Source organism: Chlorocebus sabaeus, chromosome 1 (genome assembly GCF_047675955.1).
Source record: "Chlorocebus sabaeus isolate Y175 chromosome 1, mChlSab1.0.hap1, whole genome shotgun sequence".
Classification (NCBI taxonomy): Eukaryota; Metazoa; Chordata; class Mammalia; order Primates; family Cercopithecidae; genus Chlorocebus; species Chlorocebus sabaeus.
Genome location: NC_132904.1, coordinates 113,586,763 through 113,608,971, shown reverse-complemented (window position 1 = coordinate 113,608,971; position 22,209 = coordinate 113,586,763). Strand labels below are relative to the sequence as shown.

Genomic DNA, 22,209 nt, shown 5'->3' with positions numbered 1-22,209 from the left:
AATCCATGCTCTTCGCCACCACTCTACTGCCCTCATCTTGAACTCACCAGGCCATGGAAGGACTTGGGGTCAGAAGTTATGGAGTCTGAGAGCTGAGGTTCCTTCATGTGTTCACTAATTTCCAGTTCCTAGAGAAAGAGAGACACAGAGAAATCCCTCAGAGCAGAGCACAAAGGGACATGGTCCCTACCCAGGGAATTCTGTTCAGGCTGTGGTACCAATATAGGGCTCAGGCCAAACTGAAATCCACTCTTCTTGAAAATCTAAAGGAGGCCTGTGGACGCCGTCATTCTCTCTGGACATGTGCACAGCCTCCCCCCTACTGGGGCTGGGCAGCCCACTGAGTAGAGACAACCACACTCTGAATTAGATCAGCAAGGACTTATACAAGTAAGGGGAGCCAAGAGTAGTGGAGATGGTTAGAAAGGTGGCAGTACAGAAGTCTGATGCTATCCTAAAAAACAGAAGGAGAGCATCTTTCCTAGGAAATAGATAAAAGTTCTTTTTTTTTTTTCCCCCAAGATGGAGTCTCACTCTATACCCCAGGCTGGAGTGGCACCATCTCAGCTTACTGTAGCCTCTACATCCTGGGTTCCAGCAATCTCCTGCCTCAGCCTCCCAAGTAGCTGGGATTACAGGTGCGCATCACCACGCCTGGATAATTTTTGTATTTTTAGTAAAGACGAGGTTTCACCATGTTGGCCAGTGATCTCCAACTCCTGACCTCAAGTGATCTGCCCGCCTCAGCCTTCCAAAGTGCTGGGATTACAGGCATGAGCTACTGCACCTGGCGGATACAAGCTCTTTAAATGAATTCCCTCACCATCGACCTGGAGGAGGGACAGGACTAAGGGTTGAAAAATCTAAAATGCCAAAGGATCTCCCCATTCAAGCTTACTTCTGTCCATTTTGGTCATTGGCCTGGCCTTGCCAAAGCAACCACTCCCACGTCTTGGCATCTTTCAGAGAGAGCCACAAACATGGATGAGAAGAGCTTCTTGTCACCTAATCTACCTACGCTGGGGCAGAACACTGCCAAATGTGGCACCTACCGCCCCAATCACCCCCACCTCCACCTCGCCACAACACACAGTGTTCTCTCTCTATAGAAACTCAGACTGCTGCAACCATGACTGCCCCCAAACTGATGTTAAGAAGAACAAGGGGAGGCCGGGCGCAGTGGCTCACGCCTGTAATTCCAGCACTTTAGGAGGCCGAGGCGGGTGGATCACCTGAGATCGGGAGTTCGAGACCAGCCTGACCAACATGGAGAAACCCTGTCTCTACTAAAAACACAAAAAATTAGCCAGGTATGTTGGCAGTCACCTGTAATCCCAGCTACTCAGGAGGCTGAGGCAGGAGAATAGCTTGAACCCAGGAGGCAGACGCTGCGGTGAGCTAATCATGCCATTGCACTCCAGCCTGGACAACAACAGTGAAACTCCGTCTCAGAAAAAAGAAGTACAAGGGGAGCCAGACTCTGGTTCATGCCAGTAATCCCAGCGGGCAGATCGAGGTTGAGCTCAGGAGTTCAAGATCAGCCTGGACAACATGGTGAAACCCCATCTCTACTAAAAAATACAAAAATTAGCCGGGTGTGGTGGTGCATGCCTGTGGTCTCAGCTACTCGGGAGACTGAGGCACAAGAATCGCTCGAACCTGGGAGGCAGAGGTTGCAGTGAGCCAAGATTGCCCCACTGCACTCTAGCTAGGGTGAAGGAGTGAGACTCTATATCAAAAGAAAAAAAAAAAATACGTTGAACTATGATGAGGCAGGCAGATCACTTGAGCTCAGGAGTTAGAGACCAGCCTGGGCAACATGGCGAAACCCTGTCTCTACAAAAAATACCAAACTTAGCTGGGCATGGTGACACATGCCTGTGGTCTCAGCTACTCAAGAGGCTGAGGTAATGCTCTGCCAAAAAGCACTCTGAACTGTGATGAGGTGGGAGGATTGCTTGAGCCCTGGAGGTCAAGGCTGCAGTGAGCCAAGATCACGCCACTGCACTCCAGCCTGGGCTACAGAACAAGACCCTGTCTCAAAAAAGACAGAAGAAAAAAAAAGTACAAGAGGGAGGTAGGAAGCAGGAAAGGAAGTAGGATAAAAGAAAATGAACATTCCAGGAGGGTGCCAATGGAAAAGCAAATTTCTGCTCTCAATTTCGAGTGCCAGCAGGTTTGCAGCTTCATTCCGGATTTTACTGCCTGCTGGGCCTGGGCATATTTGTCACAATTAAGGGCTCTGGCTGATGCTGACAGCCCAGTGCAGGGACACGCAAATGAAGCTCCTGACTCAGTAATAAAGATGTGGGGATAGGATCCTGCCCAGGGCTGAACAGAGTAGCAGAGGGCTACAGTCGACCCCTGCCTATGGGATACGGTGACTTACTTGGCTGGCGTCTGAACTGCCCTCTTCCAGAGCAGAAGCCTTCTTCTTTGGCTCCTTGGCTGCCTCCTCCCTCCTGGAACCCTCCTCTCCTGCATCTACTGTGTCCTCTGGTGCCTCCTTTTCAGAGGCTTCGGCAGGGTCATTGCCCCTAGGGTCTGCCTTGGGGGTCACCACATTCCTGGAAATCTTAGGTTCACTCTTCTCATTTTCCTCTTTTTCTGGGAGCCCAGGTCTTGCCCCACTTCCCTGTCGCCCTTTGCCATCAGCACTGCTCAGATTGCTGTCTGCACCTGGGCTGGACGGCTTGCAGGGAGTAGGGGGACTGGCAGCAGCTGAATCCAGAGAAACATCCTTCTCCTCTGGCTGGCTTGTTCTTAGAGACTCCTAGGGAGCAACAGACCATGTTCAAAAGGAAGACATAAGTAATGTGCAAAAGGAGTTGAGACATGCTGCAAGATGGAAATGCTATTCCCTGACTCCCACAGGCCAGTGCCTGAGTTCTGCCCCAGTGGTTATCAATCACGCAGTTCTTACATTTTTTTTTTTTAATTTTTTTGAGATGAAGTCTCACTCTGTCACCCAGGCTGAGGTGCAGTGGTGCGATCTTGGCTAACTGCAACCTCTGCCTCCTGGGTTCAAGCAATTCTCGTCCCTCAGCCTCCCGAGTAGCTGGGACTACAGGTGTGTACCATCACACCTGGCTATTTTTTTATATTTTTAGTAGAGACGGTGTTTTGTCATGTTGGCCACGTTGGTCTCAAACTCCTGGCCGCAAGCAATCCACACACCTCAGCCTCCCAAAGTGCTGGGATTATAGGCGTGAGCCACCGCACCCAGCCCACCCAGGTTTTTAAAACACAGATTCCTGACTCAACCCCAGATCTACAGAATCGGAATTTCTATAGTAATTTGGATATACCCAAGCTGATCCCCATCCACTGGTGGGCCTGGAAGTCACTACACTGGACGATACAACTCTGTCACCACCTATCATATCCTCAAGTAATAAATCTGTCTTGCTCCAGCCCCATTAGCCACATCATAAGACTGCAGACTCAAAAGCCAATATTTATTTAAGATGATGATGGATCATCATGTGAGAGAAAGGCAGCAAAGTCTCAAATTTCTATTTTTCCTGTTTAATAGGCAGCAGGGGGAAAATTATCAGGAGAGTGCTCTTCGTGCTAAAGCCTCCCGGGTACATGCTGATAAGCAGCAGCCTCGGAGACAGCATCCTCACCGAGCACTGCCGACTGGGGTCCTCTGAGAAGCAGATGCCAAGTTAGGGTTAGATGTGCAAGAGATTTAAGGGAGATGTCTACAAAGGATAAAGGAAGTGAGCAGAGCTCCAGACTTTCTCCAGTTCTGGGAAAGTCTTGGTCAGCCCAGCAGAGTCGCCTAGTAGGCTGCCATGAGAACAGTCCCGTATCTGCAGAAACGGCTCTGCTTTCAGACCCCTGTTGTGGCTCATCACCACAGGAAACACTCCCATGAAGCAGGGTGGATAGAAAGGGCAGTGCTGGAGGCTGTCAATCTGCTAAGCTCCCCTTGGCAGGGTCTCTCGACAGCAGATCTGAGCAGTGCATCTGTACAGTGGCCACGCCCTGCTCCTCACATACAAACCTCACTTTAAAAACTAGTAAAAACCCAAAGCTGCTTCCACTAAATTCCTTAGAGTCGGTCAAAAGAGAAAAAGAAAACCCTCCCTTGGAAATACAGCCAGTGATCTCTGCTGGGTTTGGGCTGAGAAGTCTTCCTCCTGGAAAACATCTGTGCTAACACTTGGGCTGCCAGACTGAATAACTTCCAATGAGGGATTTTTAAGACTTCCTGATTCCCTATTCTGAAGACTCAAGGATCATGATGACTAGAGAGTGGAGAGGTCCAAGAAGAAGCCCTAAGCACGGCATTTATTGATGCTCTGTTCAAGTGTCTGCTGTGCCCAAAGAAATGACCCTCTCCCTGCAAGCCTGATAGCCCACTGACAAGCTAACCCAGGCTTCCTAGGGATGATTACACACGTCAGTAAAGCAGAGTCCTTCAGAGCTCAGCTTTGGAGACAGAGGCTGCCCAGGCTCAAATTTTGGCTCCACACTTACAGATGTGTGACCTTAGGCAAATTATTTACTTCTATGTGCCTCAGTTTCTTTTGCTAAAATACCAGGATGTAGCAGTGCTTACCTCATAGGGAGCACCGTTGGGAAGAGTAAATGAGTCAGCACTCATCAAGTGAGTTAAGAAACTCAGAATTGTGACTGGCACACTGTCAGTGTCCCACGAATGTTAACTTACGTTATATAATGAGACTTACACATTCATTCACTGAGCACATTCTATGTGTCAAACACTGCCTTGGGAATCCAAATATGGCCAAACTATGGATCCTGCCCTCAAGGAACTGAGCTAATATTGAGAAAAGTGAAATGTTCCCAATGGCTTTGGTTATGAGCCTTGACTGCCCAAAGCAAAGAGGCCACTAGACACAGTGGTGATACTGTCATTAGGCCCAACCCTGTACCAGAAAGAAGAGCAGAAGGGGAAGTAGAGAAGGCACAAAGGAAGCTCACGCCTTGGCAGCATGCATGTGGGTACCCGCCAGTGCTGCCCCTCCCAGCATCCCTAACCTCCAGTATGGAATAAATCTGCCAGGACCACTGGGCTAAGAGAAGGAAGACACACTTCTCCTCTTCAAGTGAAGCAGCTTCAGGCTGAGCCTAATGGCCTTCTCATCTCTATACCACCAAAGGCCCATACTCAGCAGAAGCTCATATCCAGTCTGTGGGGTTCTAAGGCCTCCAAGAAGGAGGTGGGAGTTGCCTGGGGTGGGCAAAGGGTGTTAGGCCAACCACACCCCCTTACTCGGCAAGCAGGGCCAATCCACCCTGGCCAGGCTTATCCCAAGATTAAAGAAAGGCTCCCACCGGCTTGAAGTTGGGAGTGAAACCTGGTCCTAAGAGGGCTGCCTACCAATACACCTTAGACGTGAGGGCAAAGGAGGTATCAGACCATAAATAGTCCCTATGGCCTTCAGGATAAAATTTAAACTCCTACTTCGCCCACAGCCCTTAAGGCCCAGCTCCTGCCTACCTCTCACGGCTCACCTCCAGCCAAACCCTCAGACACTCTCTCCTCCCACCTGTGGATAAACGTCACAATAATTTAGTAATTTGCCATGCAATTCCTAAAACACACATACACACACTACCCTGACACACTCCCCACTGGTCCTCACCACATCACCTCTTCCAGGATGCCTTCCTTGATCCCTAGGTCAGCTGACCTGAGATGAGCCTTCCCCATCATCTACTTTAATAGCTATTGTATTTGCTGATTTCCTTATCTATTTGCCTCACCAAATTAGCTCCCTATTGTCCTCAGTACTTAGTTTCTAGCACATAATAAGTGCTTAGCAAAGGTTTGTTGACCAAATTGCTAAACATGAATAAGCGTATCATGCAAAGATAGGAGTTGACATTTCCCTTCCTAGCCTGCAAAAAGGAGATGTAATATTTACTTTACATGGTTATACAGGGATTAGACTATATTTATTACAGTGCTAATTAAATGAAAAATAGCTAAGCAAATGTTAGCTATTAATTAACCATTCAAGATGACGGAAAAACAAGTAACCTATCAAAAATCAGAGAATACAAGACACAGGTAGAGATTCCCATCCTTGAGAGGATCAGGAAGAATAACTAACGGGTACTAGGCTTAATGCCTGGGGGATGAAATAATCTGTGCAACAAACCCCCATGACACAAGTTTACCTAGATAGCAAACCTGCCCGTGCACCCATGAACTTAATATAAAAATTAAAAAGAGAGAGATTCCCATTCTTACACATGAGAGAATATAGCCAAATTGCAATAATCTTAGGCCCAGCTCAATTTGTATGCTTAAATTCTTCACAAGAAAATTTTCACATGATGGGGCTCATTCTAGTCCGCCTTACCTAAAACAGTAAAACACAGGTAATATTAAAATAAACGACCTTGCATGCTCTGCACCATGTTGACTAACTGCAACCGCAGGACAGCACCTCGAGGGTGGGGAAAGCAGAGGGAGGTGAAGCATTTGTTGTAGATTATCCACAAATGGATGTACATGAGCTGAGTGTCTGGAGAAGCTATCCAACTCCATGAGCATCTCCCTTCACCTGGCCCCTGCCCCTTGTCTCCTGGCCCAAGGCCTGAAGCTCCAACCAGGTATACACTCTGGGCACCGAAATCCAGTCTCCTGCCCTGGCTCTGTGGGAAGTGCAGGAAAACGGGGGGCCTCAGTCTCAGCACAACTTTGCCCTCAGCTCATCCCTGCTCACACTCCTTCTGTCTCCTCCTTTCACAGCTCCAGGTCCTTGAGTATTTCAAGGCACATTTCTGCTGCTTTTTCAAAAAAGACCTTCCCATCTGCAGGAGGAGAGAGCAGGAAAGAGCTTAAAAGAATCATTTCATGAATATTTAACATATCCCCCAAAAGCCCTGAGGTTCTTCTGCCCAGAGCACAAAGACAAGGACCCCTATAATCCACACAGCACAGGGGACAGGGCAGGAAGGCCAAGGAACCGAACCCATGTCTGTGCATTGACCCTGTTCTGCAGAGACCCCCACCAAGCTGATCATCAGTCCAATTTATTTTTCAGATTTCATTCCTGCCCAGTTGGTCTCAATTCTTTGCACAGCTCCCCGGTGTTGTTAGCACTTTCCAATCGCACTGACATCATCCTGTTATTTCTAAGCCCAGGCTCCCTCCTGCTACTTTGATCCACTGATGGGCTTTTCACCAGCACCACATGGCCACATAAAGTCTGCTCGACTACCCTTCAGCCTCCTGGCTTTTGCTCGCCCTGTTCAGTGTCAGTTCCATGAACCTCTCTCTCTTCAGCCTGTAATAGACTTGAAGTGGGTTTAAGTTGGAAAGCAAGAGAGCAGGGAGGAGACAAGAAGAGATGCATTCTTGCCATCCTACTGCCCTCTCATGGAATCATGAGCAAAGTGACTGCTCAGTGAGACAGGATAGAACTAGCCTCAGAAGTCCATCTCCATCCTAGGCTGTATGGGACACTCAGGAGTGGGGAAAGGTAGGCAGTTCACAGAATCCAAAGACTGTAAACTGAGACAAAAGCCATTTTCAAAGAGCAGGGCCCAAGCAGAGGCAGCATTGGCTGTCCTGAAACCCCCCAATTCACCCTCACCACTAACACTCCCAACAGGAAAAGTCCTGATTCCTGCCTTCAGTTAGAACATAGGAATCCAACACTCCATGTGACAAAAAGAACTAAATCTGCGGGGATGCTAAAGACAGGGGTAGGAGGTGTATTTAACACCACCCACTCCAGACATTTCCCCTCATCACACTGGGGTGCCTATTTATATTAAAGAGGTTATAAAATGTTTAAAAGTCCCCACTCTCCCCAGAGAAGTACATAGTCATCAGAAGGAAAGCTTTTAGAAATCCACCTTTCAGGTCGGGCACGGTGGCTCATGCCTGTAATCCCAGCACTTTGGGAAGCCATGGCGGGCAGATCACCTGAGGTCAGGAGTTTGAGACCGGCCTGGCCAACATGGTGAAACCCCGTCTCTTCTAAAAATACAAAAATTAGCCAGGCATGGTGGCGGGTGCCTGTAATCCCAGCTACTCGGGAGGCTGAGGCAGGAGAATCGCTTGAGCCCGGGAGGCGGAGGCTGCAGTGAGCCAAGATCGCGCCATTGCACTCCAGCCTGGGGGACAAGAGCGAGACTTCAACTCAAAAAAAAAAAAAAAATTCCGCCTTTCAAAGAAGAAAAAGCCTTTTTTGTTGACATTTACAATCCATTATGAAGTAAATGTTAATAAGCCCAAGGTCAAAGTAAATCATAATCAATCCACATCAGGATCTTCAATCCGCCAGCTGACAGCAGGGACCAAGTACCCACTCTATCCGGTAACTGGGAAAGCCAAGTGAAGAAAAAAATACGACACAACCTGCCCGGACACTCTCTCATAAGTCCCAGCGTGGCTCATTCACTCATTCACAAATTCATTCTCTCAACTGTTGACCAAAACATACCTAAGCACTTCCTATGTTTCAGAGGCAGTGGGCTAGGTGCTGCCTGGCCATACAGAAATGAATAGGGCAGAATCCCCAACCTCAACTTGCTCATTCTCATAGAGATTGTCTTCTTCCTCCACAAGCAAATAAGTCCTCTGACACCCCTGGTCCTATACATGGTCAACCTTCTAGGCACAAAGCCTGAGCATCTCCTTTGATCAATAGAGGTCTTACTGGTGGTGGAGAAGAAAATAAAGTTGTCATTTCAGGGAACTAAACAGATTGAAGGCTTTAGATTTAATCCTTCCAGACTAGGCCCCACTCAGAAGGAACAGTTTCAAAGCAGACCTGTATCAGCTTGATAATAAAAACCGGACACTTAGAAAAAAGTGTCACATTTGGCAAGAAACTGTAAAGTCATAATCGAAAGGTATCTGACTGTGCAGAGCCAAAATGCTGAACAGTTTCTGAGGTAACAGGCAAAGTCTAACTACAAAAAGAGTCCTAGGCTGGGCACAGTGGCTTACACTCGTAATCCCAGCACTTTGGGAGCCCAAGACAGGTGGATCACTTAAGCCCAGGAGTTGGAGACCAGTCTGGGAAACATAGCAAAACCCCATCTCTACAAAAAATAGCCAGGTGTGGTGGCGGGCACCTGTGGTCCCAACTACTTGGGAGGCTGATATGCACTCCAGCCTGGGCAACAGAGTGATATCCAGTCTTAAAAGAAAAAGCCCTGTCCAATGGCTAGACTTGGGTCACCCACAACTCAGGTCTCAAGTACCAAATCAAGGGCTATCAGCCAGCACATCTGAAACCTCAAGTGACCTGAGACACTAATCCTGGCTCTTAAGGTAAGGTGATTTCCAAGAAACAAGTCAGAAATAATAAGGGATAATGAGAAAACAAATTTAAATTCAGGATATAAGCACTTCTGTTTTACTGGCCAGTTTTGTGATTATTGTAATAAAGTGTGAGTGACTTGTTTGATGTTAAAGTATTGAAAGTATTTAAAAGAACTTGATATATTAGACTTGTGAAAAGTTTAACTGATTGAGCCTGCAACCAATATTTAAATATTGGGGGAAATCTAATTGTTGAGTTCATGATTCATTGGTTGTTTAAATACTTTAAGAATATTTAGAGAAATATGGCCGGGTGCGGTGGCTCACGTCTGTAATCCCAAAACTTTGGGAGGCCAAGGCGGGCAGATCACGAGGTCAGGAGATCCAGACCATCCTGGCTAACATGGTGAAACCCCATCTCTACCAAGAATACAAAAAATTAGCCAGGCGTGGTGGCGGGCGCTTGTAGTCCCAGCTGCTTGGGAGGTTGAGGCAGGAGAATGGCGTGGACACGGGAAGCGGAGCTTGCAGTGAGCTGAGATCACGCCACTGCACTCCAGCCTGGGTGACAGAGCAAGACTCCGTCTCAAAAAAAAAAAAAAAGAAAGAAATATTTTGAGAAATGTTATATTTAAATGACTACATTGGACACTAAACAAAGGATACATGGTAGGGAAAGCTCCTTTCTAGGTACAAAAACACATGGCTGGGCACAATGGCTCACACCTGTAATTCTAGCACTTTGGGAGACCAAGACGGAAGGACTGCTTGAGGTCAGGAGTTTGAGACCAGTCTGGTCAACAGAGAGACCTCGTCTCTGCAAAAAAGGTAAAAAGTAGCCAGGCATGGGTGCACATGCCTGTAGTCCTAACTACTCAGGAGGCTGAGGTGGAGGATCACTTGAACCCAGGAATTCAAAGCAGTGAGCTCTGTTCACACCACTGTAACTCCAGGCTAGGCAACACAGTGAAGCCCTGTCTCTTAAAAAAAAAAAAAACAAAAAAAAAACTACTGGAGGTTTTAGGTATTACAATAACATAATGAGTGTTGACATTTGTTTGTTTAGAGGCAGGGTCTGGAAGGGACAGGAATCCATTCATTTATTCTTGTCCTCCTCCAAACCCCAGAAATCCCATCTGGAAGGACTGGGACAAACGGTTGTTTTTCCAAATATGCATTACAACAAAGCAGGGGGGCTTAATAAAAACAGGAGAGATATGCCAGGCTGACACATTTGCCTGTAGGGATTAGGGCTCTTAACTCATACTCAAAGTCACCCCCCAGTGCCCCAATGTCCAGGTATAGGTTCTTAAGAGGCTCACTTGAGCTGTGGACACTCTAGAAACAAAAATGATGACAAGTGTAAGTCTGAGGAAACTGGTCAACCCAGGGTGAGGGGTGTGCAGAAGGAAAAGCGGGGCACTGCTGAGCTGGCAGGCAGGCCCAGGCAGGGCTTCAGAGGACTCAGGGCAGGACCACCACTGAGGCAGCCTCACTAAATGGCTCTCCATCCAGCACAAACTATGCTGTGCACCAAGCAAGTGGCCAAGGTGCTTTCTGCTGGCTGTATTTTCTGGATCAGATCTAGAAGGTATAATAGACTGCTCAAGAAATGAAGCTGGGGGCCAAAAAAAAATCTTGCTTTTTTAAAAAGAAGCACAGAGATCAGCCAAAGGTAGAAACAACCCATATATATTCATCAACAGATGAATAGATAAACAAAAGGTGGCATATCCATACCATGGAATATTACTCAGCCTTAAAAAGGACCAAAGTTCTAATACATGCTACAACATAGATGAACCTTGAAACATTATGCTAAGTGAAATAAGGCCGACACAAAAGGACAAGTATTGTATAATTCCTCTTACATGAGGTCCTAGAATAGGTAAATTCATAGACATAGAAAGCAGATTAGGTTTTAAAGGACGGAGGGAGAGGGAATAGGAAGTTATCATTCAATAGGTACAAGTTTCTATTTGGGATGATGAACAAGTTCTAGAAATGAACAGTGGGGGGTGGAGTGCAGAAAAAAAAAAGAAATGGATAGTGGTGTTGGGTGCACACATTGTGAAGGTAATTAATACCACTGAATTTTAACTTTAAAATGGTTAAAAGGGCAAATTTTATGTTACATATTTTTTCTATTACAGCAAAAACATTTTCAAAAGGAAAAAATATAGCACGGAGGGCTTCCAGGCCAGGGAGAGGACTTCATCATTACCTGGTTGTCACTTTCCTCCTCATCCTCCTCATTAGTTTCTTCTCCTAAAGCCAAGAGGCTGAGAGCAGTCTTGTCCTCATGTATGGAGCCCAGGAGACCCTTTGTATAAGCAGAGGTCTTGAGACCCTGTGAAGGCTTCAAAATAGAGAAGGACAGTCAAAGGACTCACTTGGAAGACCTTTGGAATGACCTTTAGAATGCTCCTCCCCACTATCTATGTCAGTGTCTCCCAGATCAAGTCCCACCATGTCCATGAAGCTGACCTGGCGACTGCAGCTCACACCAATGACTCCCTTCACCCACTCCTACTGCCTTGACTGCGGAGACTCAGAAATCAGCACTGATGTCCCTACAGCATGCGTCTATCCTCCACAGCCCAGAGTCCACATTCATACAGGTGCGAATTACATTTTCCCAACTGGATTACGAACTCTGAGGACTCCACCGATTCCGTCTATTTCTCACCCCTAGGCCATAGTTCCTAGTATGCCACATGGGGGCCCCACAGGAACTACAGACACTGAACACAAGAGAAAGTACTTACCAGCATGAGTTCTCCAAGCTGACGTACAGACTCCACTGAGCTCCCCAGGCTCACGCTTTGAGATCCACGAAGGGCAGAGGGTGGGGTATCCACAAGGCCTCGTAAAGGAGCCAGGCCCCCAAGAGGAACATGAACTGGGGCTAATGAGGAACCCAGGGCCTGGGCACCAGAAAACATCTTGTTACAACCCAAGAAACCATGTGGCTCTGAAAGTGTCGGAGACAGATACAAAAATAAAACATCTAAATCCTGCACGCTCAAATTTAAACCACCTCCGCTCAGAGGCTGCTAATGAAACACAACATCCAGAAATTACCATTGTGCCAACTGTGTGAGAAATCACAGGCTGCTTTCCTGATTTTCATAAGTCTCATGCTGTCTCACAGTAAACAGTTCTTTTACATCTGGCAGATGCCGCATGGGGTTCTGCTCTCCTTTCAGAAGCCGCATAGGAGGCCGGGCGCGGTGGTTCATGCCTGTAATCCCGGCACTTTGGGAGGCCAAGCCAGGTGGATCACAAGGTCAGGAGTTTGAGACCAGCCTAGCCAGCATGGTGAAACCCTATCTCTACTAAAAAATACAAAAATTAGCCAGGTGTGGTGGCATGCGCTTACAGTCCCAGCTACTCGGGAGGCTGAAGCAGGAGAATCACTTGAAACCAGGAGGCAGAGGTTGCAGTGAGCCAAGATCACACCACTGCACTCCAACCTGGTGACAGAGCAGCAAGACTCTGTCTCAAAAAAAAAAAAAAGGCCAGGAGCAGTGGCTCACACCTGTAATTCCAGCACTTTGGGAGGCCGAGATGGTCGGATCACCTGAGGTCAGGAGTTCTAGACCAGCCTGGCCAACATGGTGAAACCCTGTCTCTACTAAAAATATAAAAATTAGCTGGGCATGGTGGTGCATGCCTGTAATCCCAGCTACTCAGGAGGCTGAGGCAAGAGAATCACTTGAACCTGGGAGGTGGAGGTTGGAGTGACCCGAGATCACACCACTGCACTCCAGCCTGGGCGACAAAACAAGGCTCTGTCTCAAAAAAATAATAATAAATAATAAAATTTTTAAAAAGCCATATAAGAAGGATGCGGGAGGGGAAAGCAGAGACAAATCCTCATCTAGCAGAAGAATTCTCAATTGATAAAGTTTAAAATTGATGAGTCAAGAAAAAGCAGTCTAAGTGTGTTATTTACAAAGATGGACGTAAACACCACAACAGAACGGTTGCCTTTGAGGAGGGCTCTGCACAGTGAAGTGCTAGACTTTCTTATATGCTTTTTAGTACTACTTGACTTTTTAAACTACGGACATGCACTACTCTGATTAAAATCTAAGGCCAAGGCACAGTGGCTCACATCTGTAATCCCAGCACTTTGGGAGCCCAAGGTGGAAAGATCACTTAAGGCCAGGAGTTCAAGACCAGCCTGGGCAACACAACAAGACCCCATTTCTACAAAAATATTTTAAAGATTAGCCAGATGGGGTAGCATGCACCTGTAGTCCCAGCTACTCAGGAGGCTGAGGAGGAAGGACTGCTTGAGCCCAGGAGCTGGAGGCTACAGTGAGCTATGATGGCACCACTGTACTCCAGTCTGGGCAATAGAACAAGACCCTATCTCAGACCAGCCTAGGCAACACAGTGAGACCCTGTCTCTACAAAAAAATTTAAAAATTAGTGGGACATAGTGACACATGCCTGTGGTCCTAGCTACCTGGGAGGTTGAGGCGGCAAGATCAATTAAGCCCAGGAGTTCAAGGTTACAGTGAGATATAACCACTGCACTCCAGCCTGGGAGACAGAGCAAGACCCTGCCTCTAAAAAATAAAAATGACCCTGTCTGGAAAAAAAATCAACACTAACTACAAAAAAAATACACATGAGCAACAAAAGGAGGACTCTCTCCCCTTTCCACTGATGAGGAAGGTGGCTGAAAGGAGCCTTGCCGGGCTGACCAGGTCCCTTCTTTTCCCTGTTCTCCTTCCTGCAAGCAAGGGCTGGGGAAAGAAATCAGGCTACGAGTCAGAATTCGTGAGACCTCCCGCTATTCACAGACTCTCCGATTCTCAGTTTACTCATCTGCAAGATGGAGATGATGTGTGCCTTGCCACCTGACTAGGTGTGCAGAGAAGCTCAAGGAGATGAGTGCTAGGGGCCTTTGTGAGTGGCCCAGGGCTACACCAACATTATAAAATTGCCACCATCACAGGGATTCACATTACAATAATCTAGACTTATCAGAAGCAAAGATGGCAATCTGGTGACAATTTACAAAGACCCCTTCAAAATTCATTTCTCAAACCTAAAATGTCTCAGATGACACAAAAATTCCAATCCTCCCTAACCCCACAAGGACTGAGGAGAGAAAAGGAAACCCAGAGGCAGCCAGGCTGAGGTTCCAAAGATCCATCTTCTCACCTGTAGCCTAAGCCTAGGGGCCAGACCAGTGGGTGGGTTCCCAGGAGGGCCCATTTCTGCATCAGATGCTTATCAGGAAAGTAAGGTGAGAACCACTCCTGAGCTTCTGCAGGTCCACAATCATCTGGACTGTTGTAGAACATCTTTGTGAAGGAGAAAACGAGCTGATAACCGTAACACTGGCCAGCAGTGCACTGGCTAAACACCTTCCATGCAATGTCTCATTTTACCCTCACAACCACCTGAGACTGGCTCTGCCATTATCCACAGTCCCCATATGAACAAATGGAGGTTGGTGAGGTCAAGAACCCTGCCCAGGCTGGGCGTGGTGGCTCACACCTATAATCCCAGCACTTTGGGAGGCTGAGGTGGGCAGATTACCTAAGGTCAGGAGTTCAAGACCAGCCTGGCCAATATGGTGAAACCCTGTCTCTACTAAAAAAAAATTTAAAAATTAGCCGGGTGTGGTGGCAGGTGCCTGTAATCCTAGCTACTGAGGGAGGCTGAGGCAGAAGAATCACTTGAACCCGGGAGACAGAGGTTGCAGTGAGGTGAGATCATGCCACTGCACTCCAGCCTGGGTTACAGAATGAGGCCCTGTCTCAAAAAAAAAAAAAAAAAAAGAACCCTGCCCAAAGTTACAGAGCCAGTGAGGGGCAGAGATGGGATTAGAACCCAAGGCTATCTCTAAGACAGTACTTTATACCAGCTCTGGCTGTGGAAGAAAAAAAAGCCTAGGACATACATGGTCCCTGACACCTCTAACCCCAGTACTTTCGGAAGCCAAGGCAGGAGGATCACTTTAGGCCAGAAGTTCAAGACCGGCCTGGCCAACATAGTAAGACCCCATGTCTACAAAAACTAATTTTTTTTTTTTTTTTTTTTGAGACGGAGTCTCGCTTTGTCGCCCAGGCTGGAGTGCAGTGGTGCGATCTTGGCTCACTGCAAGCTCCGCCTCCCGGGTTCACACCATTCTCCTGCCTCAGCCTCCAAGTAGCTGGGACTACAGGCGCCCGCCACCTCGCCCGGCTAATTTTTTGTATTTTTAGTAGAGACGGGGTTTCACCGTGTTAGCCAGGATGGTCTCGATCTCCCGACCTCGTGATCCGCCCGCCTCGGCCTCCCAAAGTGCTGGGATTACAGGCGTGAGCCACTGTGCCTGGCCTCAAAAACTAATTTTTAATTAGCTGGGTATGGTGGTACACACCTGTAGTCCCAGCTACTTGGGAGGATTGCTTAAGCCCAGGAGCTCAAGGCTGCAGTGAGCTACCATCACACCACTGAACTCCAGCATGAAGGACAGAACAAAACTCTGGTCTCTTAAAAAAAAAAAAAAAAAAAGGGTGGGGGGCTGGGGGAAAGAGCCCAGGAAAGCTTCTTCAAGGTAAATTGGGCAAACCAGGCATGCTCCTCCTGGTTTCAGCCCTTCCAACCATCCCATGTATCAGCAAGCAAAATTATCCCCACACTGTATTTATGGAAAATTACAGACTCCTAACGTGGCTAATTTGCTAACGTGCTGGGGGCTTGAGGGAGGGAGACAAGCATGCTGAGGGCTTCGTTCTCCCAGGCCTTGACCAAATCAGCAGTTAGCGGGGAAATTATACATTCCTGGCTCCTAGCTGATCATCTTCTATAGACGGCCATTAACTCTGAGTATGCGGCTATGCATGGAGTTGTCCTTCAGAGCAGATAAACTTACTGCCATTGGGCTAATTAAAACTTTCAGGATAATCTGCAGCTTATCCGGTATTTATAGTGCTTCAGTAGTTATTAAAGCTAACAGAGAACCAATGCAAGCCAGCAATTAGGAAGCTGAGCAAACAACTGGGTAAAGCCACAGCTGGGCAACAGCAAAAGAATAGCTGGAGAAATTCAGATTGATCCCCATGGTCTCTGATCCAACTTGACTTCTGAATGAAGAATATGGTGAGTCTTTAAAGGGACAAAGGGAGAATGATAGGGCAAGGTCAGCCATTTGATAAATCCCAGTAGGGGAGGAAGTGAACTCAAGAGTGAAGTCACAAATATGGTCTACACAAGCCTGACACAGGTTATCCATGTGGTTTTCTGGGGACGCTAGGAGGCAAAGAGCAGAAGCAGCTCACTGGATGGCAGACAGAGGTTCTGGCCTCCGTCTCTCATGAATATTAGCTCTCAGGCCAGGCATGGCAGTTCACACCTGTAATCCCAGGACTTTGGGAGACCGAAGCAGGCAGATCACTTGAGGTCAGGAGTTTGAGACCAGCCTGGCTAACATGGCAAAACTCTGTCTCTACTAAAAATACAAAAATTAGCCAGGTGTGTTCGCACACGCCTGTAGTCCCAGCTACTCAGGAGGCTGAAGCATAAGAATAGCTTGAACCCGGGAAGTGGAGTTTCAATGACCCGAGATGACACCACTGCACTCCAGTCTGGGCGACAAAGCAAGACTGTCTCAAAAAAATAAAAAAATTTTAAAAAAAGAATATTAACTCTCTAATCAGGTGTAGTGGCTCATGTCTATAATCCCAGCACTTGGGGAGGCCAAGGCGGGTGGATTGCTTAAGACCAGGAGTTCGAGACCAGCCTGGCCAACATAGCAAAACTACATTTCTACTAAAAACACAAAAAAATTGGCTGGTGAGCACCTGTAATCCCAGCTATTCGAGAGGCTGAGGCACGAAAATCGCTTGAGCCTGGGATTCAAGCGATGGAGGTGCAAACTGCAGTGAGCCAAGATCCACTGCACTCCAGCCTGGGCAACAGAACAAAACCCTGTCTAAAAATAAAATAAAATAAAAATAAAAATAAAACATGATATTAACTTTCTAGTTCTGTGTGATTTCAAGAAGAGATAAGTTCAGAGCTTTGGGGTAGGCTGCCCATGTGGAAGGACCTCTCTCTAGAATCAGCTGATAGGAAAAGCTTCCCAAATCCCAGGAAGGTGTTTATATGCCAGGATTAGCGACGTTCTGCTCACCCTCAAAACTGATCAAGTTCAAAGCACATGAACCACCTATGAATTACAATTATAGCCAGGGAAGGGAAATCATAGATACCCTCAGCCCTATCTTGCAGGTGATAGGGTAGAAGAAACTTCAAATATGTGTCATCCCATAAAATGGCCATTTGGGTAGTTAAAGGGCCAGTAGTTACCAAGGAAGGGTGGGTAACAGGAACACAGGCCTGACAGCTGTGGTAAGACACCAACTCCACCTGCTCCCTCCCTGCCAAGTTTAGGCCTTTAGGCCACGCTCACTAAGAAGCCTACCTGGTTGAAATGCTGCATCTTGCCTGGCTCTGTAGCAAGCTCACCGATGGAGCTCTGCTGGACTAGCCCCTGCCTGAGGGGGCTGCTGCTTGGCTGGAAGTGGGCTTGCTGAGAGGCCTCCTGCCCAGCAGGGGCAAGGGCCACCTCCTGAGGATGTTCCAGCAGCTCTGGCTCCCATGATAGAAGCCTCGAGTCCCTCTCCAGGACTCTGATGGCCTCGTGCTCACCCTCACTAGACATCCTAGAAGACTCAGCTGCCATGCAACAGACTGTGCTGGCGCTGTGTCTACACGGCATGTCCTGCATGCTCTCAGGCAGCCCCAGGCCCTCCGGCCACCTGGAGATCTTGACCATCTGCAGGATGTGCTGGTAGAACCTCTGATCCTCAGAGTAGTCTTCACTTTCTGACTGCTCCTCGACAGGGCTCTGCATGTGGGACATGTGAGGAACTGAGAAGGGGCTGAAGTGTTGATCTCTGAAACCTGAGTCTGACTGAGCCACACCCTCCTCAGATCCCTGTGAGCTCTGCAGGTTCCAAGGGAAGTTGTTCACCTCGTCCAGGACGGGAGAGCCCAGGTGTGAGGCCAGGCTGCTGCTGCTGCTGCTACCGCTGCTGCTGCTGTTCTCCAAGTCAGGCCCAGACACACTAGGCTTCTCATCTTTACAAGGGAGCTCTGCAGACCCGAGGGTCTGTCTCTTCTCACCGGCAGGAGGCTCCCCGGGGGCCCTCCCTGAAAGGGGATTCTGAGCTGGTTCTGATGCCAGGGTTTCAGGTGGTATTAGCAAGAGCCCCTGAGGTAGACTTTCAACTGAGGCCCCTAGAGCCTCAGGGTCACTGGGCTCTGTTTCCTTGCAGCTTCCTGGGATATCCTTATTGACAAGCTTGGAGACCTGTTCCATCCACAGTCCAGGAGGTTCTCTCCTCCTCCTCGCGCTGCCTACGCTCCCACCTTCCCCGGGAACTCCCTGCCAGCTCAGGTCTTCGGTAGGGCTGCTATCTAACAACAACTTGCTCTTCCTGGCAGGCAACATGTGGCCGGAAGAACAAGAGGACAGGGAGGGCTCCTCCTCAGGGGATGACGTGGGAATGGGGCTTTGGCCCTTGTCCCCTCCAGGGCCAGTGGAGCTCAGTTTGGCTAAGCTGTGGCTGTGCTGCTCCCCTTTCAGCGGCAAGCCCTTGATGGCTTCAGAAAGCTTTGAGTGGACAGGGGCCTGGCTCCTGCTTTCTACCACATCCTGCACATTATGGAGAAGCCCAGTGTTCTGAGGGGCTGGAGTGCCCAGTTTCTGCTGTCTGCTCCTCATTTCCAGCTCTTCTGTTTCAGGGTCTGAAAACCCCAGGCAGATTTTCTCTGTCGCCTTCTGGAGTTTCTCCAGACCCTGCTGATCACCTAATTCTCTCCTGCATTGGGCTGAGGCCCTGCCTAAAATTTTCTCCGTGTCAGCAGAGACCTGGTGGATTTGGGAAGTTTGGCCTTTGAAGAGTGGCTGCAGCTTTCTGGGAAGGGCACCCATGAAACACCAGGAGGTGTTGCCCAGCATGCCTGGGCTCTTTCCTTTGTTATAGGATCCCTCACTTCTAGCCTGAATCTCTTGATCTAGGTCCAGATCAGGAAGCCCAGGTGCTGACGGAGGGGACAGGCTGCAGAGAAAGGATGAAGGAGGCAGAAGTCCCTCCTCAGGCTGCGTTTCCTAGATGGGTATATAAACATGCAGAGAAAACGAAGACAAAGCACTTCTGATTTACACTTGCTACCTTACCCCTTGGTAAGCCCTCAGCAGAAACCCACCCTCTCTATTCAAAGTAAATAAAGCACAAACTGAAGAGGGAAGAAAAGATAAAAACTCTCTTGGGCTGAAAATATGTTGTTTTCTAGGCTCCAGTTTCCTTATCTACAAAGAGGAGGCTGGACTAGATCAATGGTTTGCAAACCTTGCTCCATGGAACCTGGGAAGCTCAGTACCTTGGGGTACTATATTGTGCATGTGACAGAGAAGAGGTGTCACAAAGACCTACACTGCCAAGTTCAACCAAAGCAGCTCCATTTCTTTTTGTGTAAGCTGGACCTCTATAGAGGAACTGACTTAAAGACAGGGCTCTACTACAAACTAAAGTCTGAAAATCGCTAACCAGACTATCCTTAATGTACTATCCAGCTCTCAGATTCTGTGATTGATTAGTTTTATAAAATGCACCAACCTTGGGCCGTGTGTGCTGACTCATGTCTGTAATCCCAGCACTTTAGGAGGCTGGGGCGGGTGGAGGTCAGGAGTTCGAGACCAGCCTGGCCAACATGGTGAAACCTCATCTCCACTAAAAATACAAAAAATTAGCTGGGCACAGTAGTGGGCGCCTATAATCCCTGCTTCTTGGGAGGCTGAGGCACGAAAATTGCTTGAACCCAGGGGGCAGAGGTTGCAGTGAGCCAAGATCATGCCACTGCACTCCAGCCTGGGCAACAGAGCAGGACGCTGTCTCAAAAAAAAAAAAAAAAAAGAAGAAGAAGAAGAAGAAAGTCCACCAACCTTATCAAGGACACCCAGAAATTTTTTAACAGGGAGAGAAGAGAAGCATAACAAATGACCCGAGACTTGAAAACTCAGTCTAGCATTGTCTACCAAACAAACCAGTTGGTATTGCTTGAAAGACCTCCACATGGTCACAGACCCTCTGGGCTAGAAAAACTTCTAAAAAATCAACCACCCCTCTACAAACATTCACACTGAACCCCAGTTGGCTGTGAGTGCACACCTCCAGAGAGTCCAAACCACTTGCGTCCAGGCTGCCTGCCTGGCTCAGAGCTGTCCCCTGGACAAACTCAAGTTTGAGGCACCTGTCCTGAGCCCTAAGAACCAGACTGACAGCCCAGGGCTGTCCCATTTTCTTCACTTCCTGCAATCACGGAAGGAACTCTTTTTAACAGAGGGCTCTAAGAACCCAATCACACATCTACCTCTCAGTCCTTTACCCAGCTCTCCACCTCAGAACCCTCACTTCATTCCGTCTCCCGCCTTTCGTCAAGCCACAGTCTGCCCAGATGCCTGACTACCATTTCAAATAATCCGGGGTCCGTGAAAAGCCCTGTGGCCACCTTTTGCCATTCGAAAACATGACATTGGAAAATCCAGCCTAGCTGGAAATTATCTGCCCTCTTTTCTCCATCTGGAGGAATGGGCTTGTTACCGTGTTTCTCAAAACATGAGTAGTATGTCAGGGAGGGGAGGGAAGAGAGAAGTGTCTGCGGAGCTTGGACCAGAGGAAGCACAAGGCTCTGGAGGGAAATAAAAGCTGTAAGAGCAAAACAAGTGGACCACTGAACAGGGCTGAAACGATGTTCCCAGTGCTCGCCACGGGCTGAGCTGAGTTCCTATGTCCCTCCCTCTCTTCAGCATGCCCCATTTGCCCCAGGCCTGGGTAAAGGGACCACTACAGCATTCTGGGAGAGCCTGGGCCTCAGTTTGGTATGGCTCCAGGTCTTAGTTGCTCCACCTAAATCATGTGGGCAATAACTCCACCTCCTAGGTTCAGACGTACTAAAGGGACAGATGAAACAATAATTAATATGAATACTTTGAACTCAAATACAAAAGCTACTTATAACCAAGGAAATCAGGCTGGGCGTGGTGGCTCTCGCCTGTAATCCCAGCACTTTGGGGGGCTGAGGCTGGTGGATCACTTGAGGTCAGGAGTTTGAGACCAGCCTGGCCAACATGGTGAAACCCCATCTCTACTAAAAATACAAAAATTAGCCAGGCGTGGTGGCGGACACCTGTAATCCCAACTACTCAGGAGGTTGTGGCAGAATTGCTTGAGCCTGAAAGGCAGAGGTTGCAGTGAGCTGAGATCACGCCACCGTACTCCAGCCTGGGTGACAGAGCGAGACTCCGTCTCAAAAAAAACAACAACAAGGAAATCACATTGCAATTAAACTTCAGTTACCCACCACTCACTGAGGACACTGGCAACAATCTAGATGAGCAGATAAAGCCCCAGGCTTTTCTCTGGAATCCTGAAGGCACCCGGTGTTTTGACAACTAAATTATGGCTACATCTGATATCTAGGAATTCACACCGCCTTAAGACAAACAAGGAACCCACACTGGGGAGGCCTGACTCTGAACAGGAGAAAGGACACTTCATTCAGCTCACTAGCCTCTGCCAACCGCCTTCAGTCCCCGCTCTCCAGAGCAGCCGATGCCATTACTGCTACTACTACTGTACTGCAAAAACCATTCTCAGAAGAGCACTCTCTCATCAATCCTATTAGGTAACACGCACTTCCTAAGGCGGAAGAAAAGGAAATGTGTAGACATGGCAACAACTTCCAGAATTCCAAAAGCTGAAAGGAAAATCGACCAGAAGACAGGCAAAGTTTAGATGATATACTATCAAGAATTTACCATATTCTGACTGTTGTCTTCAACCTCCCAGCTGCAGACACCTAGAGGTTCCCAATGTCCCTCCAGATTTCAGCCCTGGCCTCTCTGGGAGGAGGCATCCACTGACTCA

At 48.1% G+C, this 22,209-nt stretch overlaps 2 protein-coding genes across 8 annotated transcripts in view; both read right to left on the bottom strand.

The window, feature by feature from the left end:
• The window catches only part of LOC103248558 (centrosomal protein of 164 kDa), an 86,212-nt gene that overhangs the window by 39,807 nt on the left and 24,196 nt on the right, over window positions 1-22,209 (bottom strand). For 6 of the 7 annotated variants that reach the window (XM_073021321.1, XM_038005151.2, XM_008021013.3 and 3 more), the window contains 4 exons: window positions 12,034-12,192; window positions 11,490-11,624; window positions 2,390-2,773; window positions 48-128 (listed from right to left, as the gene is read on the bottom strand). In XM_073021321.1, coding sequence (XP_072877422.1) covers window positions 48-128; window positions 2,390-2,773; window positions 11,490-11,624; window positions 12,034-12,192 — 759 coding nt within the window. The remainder of the gene's footprint in view (window positions 1-47; window positions 129-2,389; window positions 2,774-11,489; window positions 11,625-12,033; window positions 12,193-22,209) is intronic. The other variant, XM_038005155.2, reaches the window with a different exon arrangement.
• On the bottom strand, window positions 14,596-22,202 carry LOC140712853 (uncharacterized). Its single transcript, XM_073021330.1, has one exon. The coding sequence runs from the start codon at window positions 19,239-19,241 to the stop codon at window positions 17,673-17,675; it is 1,569 nt and encodes a 522-aa protein (XP_072877431.1). The 5' UTR covers window positions 19,242-22,202; the 3' UTR covers window positions 14,596-17,672.